Source organism: Otolemur garnettii, unplaced genomic scaffold (assembly GCF_000181295.1).
Source record: "Otolemur garnettii isolate 467f Iridium unplaced genomic scaffold, OtoGar3 scaffold00059, whole genome shotgun sequence".
Lineage (NCBI taxonomy): Eukaryota > Metazoa > Chordata > Mammalia > Primates > Galagidae > Otolemur > Otolemur garnettii.
Window position 1 is genome coordinate 5,693,180 of NW_003852454.1, and position 4,308 is coordinate 5,697,487.

Sequence of the window (4,308 nt, forward strand, 5' to 3'; positions counted from 1 at the left end):
GCGCCCTACTCACTGAGCCACAGGTGCCGCCCAAGACATGTTCTTAACAGAATTTAACTGGAACTCAAGGAAAGGAGGACAGTAGTCTTAATATTTCTGGGAAATTATTCTGAGAAGCTTAAAAAGAGACATCGGACTATTAGTAGTTGTTCTTTTAGGGTGATGGTCAGAATGATTCTTTTAAGAAAGACCTCATGTAGACTCTTATTTATGGGGTCTGGTTACAGTTGGCCTCAAATTTCTCTTATTCCTGTTGATATGCCTCATTAATTTTAGTGGGAAAACTGAGTATCAGACCACAAAAACCAATAAAGCAAGAAGATCAACATCCTTTGAAAGAAGGCCCAGCAAACGATATTCTCGTCGAACTCTACAAATGAAAGGTGAAGTGCAACCCTGTTTCAAAGGACTATTCTTCCTTGACAAGTAATTATATGCTGGGGTTGTTTACTTGACAGGAAGTTACTTGAATCTCCTTAGTCTCTTCCAACCAACTAACGTACTTTTCTGGCAGAATCAATTTCATAAGAGACACAGAAAAAATTGCCTTTGGTGTTTGTTGACATTAAATTTTGTTAATCCTGTGTCTGATGGTACTTTGAGATTGTGTTTATTTTTTTTCTTTTTTTAGTGAATACCTATAGTTTACAAATAAATTATTTTTTTGTAATTGAGACAGAGTCTCACTTTGTTGCCCAGTGTAGGGTGCTATGTTATCATAGCTCACAGCAACCTCAAACTCTTGGGCTCAAGTGATTCTTTTGCCTTAGCCTCCCAAGTCCCTGAGCTGGGACTCCAGGGGCCTGCTACAACACCCAGTTTGTTGTTGTTGTTTAACAGGTGCTGGCTGGGTTTGAACCCACGAGCCCTGGTGCATATGGCTGGTGCCCTAATCACTGAGCTACAGTTGCCCCAGTTTACAAATAATTTTTTTTTTTTTTTGAGACAGAGCCTCAAGCTGTAACATCACAGCTCACAGCAACCTCTAACTCCTGGGCTCAAGTGAGTATCCTGCCTCCGCCTCCCAAGTAGCTGGGACTACAGGCACCTGCCACAATGCCTGGCCATTTTTTTTTTTTTTGGTTGCAGCCATCATCGTTGTTTGGTGGTCCCAGGCTGGATTCGAACCCACCAGCTCAGGTGTATTTGGCTGGCTCCTTAGCCATTTGAACCACAGGCACCGAGCCCAATAATTTTTTTTTTAACAAAGTGTTTTTTCTTTTCTTTTTTTAAATTTTTGTTTGTTTATTTTTTGGCCAGGGCTGGGTTTGAACCTGCCACTTCTGACATATGGGGCTGGCGCCCTACCCTTTTAAGCCACAGGCGCTGCCCCTACAGATAAATTTTAAGTAAAAAATTATTTTCTATTGTATTACAATACTAAGAATACTGTTAAATAGTTTTTAAACTTAACATATCGTGTGTGCATGTGTGTGTGTGTGTGTGTGTAGATATTTCCAAATTCATGTTAATTGCTGTTTAAGATCAATTATATAAGAAAAAGCATTGTTTACTTTGCTAAATAACACTTGTTTGATTTCAAATCTGATTTTTTGTTAAAATAGAAATTGAATTTTAAGTATTTCCAGTGTCAGAGTCATCATCAGTAGTTGTCCAACAACTACCTTGATGTTTGGCAATATTGATTTTTTTAGAAAACTAATTCATAATCATAATTTTTGGTATGGCTACAAATTAAATAATAGCTATAAATGAAACCGTTTTAATTTCTGAAGATTTGAAACCTTAAGTTATCTCTTGTTTTTCATAGAGGATGATGCAAAATCAAGTATTTCACTCTGGAGGCTTATGGATGGCATTGTTTTAAAGGAAGAGATACATATGTATTTTATTGCTTAATTTGAAAAAATTGCCATTATTGTTTTTAATGGTGTAAATCTCAGAACACTTCTGTGAGATCAAGCTTTTAAATCTATGGTTAGGAAACATGGCTCATGATACAATTAGCTAAGGTTTTACTTTGATGAATAGTGAAGCAATTTATCATGTAAGGTGAGCTTAATACGGTATTATCTTTTCTTTTGTCAGCAAGTACATGTACAGCAAAACCTGAAGAACTCGGGTGAGTAAAGTCTGAGAACTTACGAATTTATTAGTACATAGAATGTTACATTGAATATTTTAGAATTTATGTAGTTGCTATCATTAGTTAAATATTTGCTGAACACCTACCAAAGTGTCAAATTGTCCATAGGCATTGGGGATATAGTAGGGTACAAATAAACATACAGTATCAGATAAAATTAACATGAAGAAAAAAATAAAACATTTTAAAGAAACAGAATATAATGGGAGTGGATGTGTTCTTCATAATGAGAATGACATACATTTGTTATTGACAAGTGACTGATGGTATAAAGACGGATAAATTATGGTCAATACAAGCAAGAAGTTCAAAGAACAAAGGTTGATGCAAATAAACAATTTTATTTTTCTGGTTTTTTTTTTTTTTTTTTTTTGGAGGCAGAGTCTCATTATATCATCCTCGGTAGAGTGCTGTGGCGTCACAGCTCACAGTAACCTCAAACTCTTGGGCTCAAGCAATTCTCTTGCCTCTGCCTCTCAAGTAGCTGGGACTACAGGTGCCCGCCACAATGTCTGGCTATTTTTTTGTTGCAGTTGTCATTGTTATTTAGCAGGCCTGTGCCAGGTTCAACCTACCAGCCCTGGTGCATGTGGCCAGTGCCCTAACCACTGAGCTATGGGTGCCAAGGCAAGAAAACAATTTTATTCCTGTGATAAATCCCAGTTGGTTATGTTATATAATCCTTTATGTTATATGTTGCTAAATTTGGTTTGCCTAGTATTTTTTGTGGATTTATATATCTATGTTTAGAGATAACTGATCTATAGGTTTTGTTTTTTTTTTTTTAATTTCAGGTTAATGTGAGGGTACAAACAATCATATCACAATATTTGAATTTGTTAGGTAGAGTCTCTTGTAGTTGTGTCCCACACCCCAAGTGTGCTGTACACCCCTACACTGTGCCCATTAAGTGGGAGCACCACAACCCCCTCTTCTCTGTCCCCTCCCTCATTAGTGTTTTCTTAGAATGTCTTCATCTGGATGATACTGGCTTCACAGAATGAGTTGGTAAATGTTCCATTCTGTTTTGTTTTGGGGAATGTATGGTAGAATTTATCATTAAAGCCATCTGGACTGGATTTTCTCTTTGTGTAAACTTTAAAAATTCTGTCTTTCTAGAATTTGTCTATTTCGTCTGTTACCTAATTTGTTGGCATACATAGTTCATACTATTCCCTTTTCTTTTTTGTTTATTTTGTAAAGTCAGTGGTGATGTCCTCTCATTCTTTTCTTTGTTTTTTTTTAAGATTTGAATTTGGTGGCCTTTGGGGCTTTTTTCTTGGTTGGTTTAGCCAAAAGTATATCAATTTTGTTTCAAATAGAACCATCTTTTAATTTTCATCAGTTTTTCTATTTTTCTGTGTCATTAATTTTTGCCCGAATCTTGATTCTTCCTTCCACTTGATTTATGTTTAATTTCCCTTTTTTTTAGCAGCTTAGGTGAAAGAATAGGTTATTTGAGTTCTTCATTCTTTTTTAAATAACATTTACAGCAATAAATTGTCTCTCAAGCTCTGCTTTAATTACATTCAATAATTGCAGTACCAATTGTTTTTACTTCTTGTTCATCCCAAATTATTCTTTAATTTCACTTGTGATTTTGTCTTTGACTTCTTATTTACTTAAGGATGCATTGTTAAATTTCTACATATTTATAAATATCTTAAATATTCTTTTGTTTTTTATAATTTTCCATGGTGGTTAAAGAATCATACTTTGTATGATTTCAGTCCCTTTAAATTTGGGGCTTGTTTTATGGTGCCATATGCTATGATGCATTCTAGAAAATGGTACATGTATATTTAATAAAATGTATTCTGTTTTTGAGTGGAATGTTCTGCAGATGTCTGTTGCTTAGTTTTATCCATTACTGAGAGTGAGGTATTGAAAGCTGGAACTATTGTTGCTTATTTATATATTCCTTCATTGCTCTTAATTTTTGTTTCATACATGTTGGGGATTGTTTGTTGTTAGGTACATATATGTTTATAATTATATTATCATGATAGACCGTTCCTTTTATTATAAAATAATTCTCTTTAGTAATCTTTTGGTTTATTTTAAAGTCTATTTTGTCTGATATAAGTATTGCCAATCCAGTTTTCTTACAGTTGCTTTTTTATGGGATAATTTTGTCATTAAATTTGGTAAGTTTTTGCCTGTTTTTTCTTCAGATATTCTTTGTTCTTTTTCTCTTCTTC

General features: G+C 34.5%; 1 protein-coding gene across 3 annotated transcripts in view; it reads left to right on the top strand.

Annotated features, from left to right (window-relative positions):
* The window catches only part of EPB41L5 (erythrocyte membrane protein band 4.1 like 5), a 114,499-nt gene that overhangs the window by 53,622 nt on the left and 56,569 nt on the right, over positions 1 to 4,308 (top strand). For all 3 annotated transcript variants that reach the window (XM_003792637.3, XM_023514812.1, XM_023514813.1), the window contains exons 13-14: positions 277 to 383; positions 2,050 to 2,083. In XM_003792637.3, the coding sequence (XP_003792685.1) occupies positions 277 to 383; positions 2,050 to 2,083 (141 nt within the window). The remainder of the gene's footprint in view (positions 1 to 276; positions 384 to 2,049; positions 2,084 to 4,308) is intronic.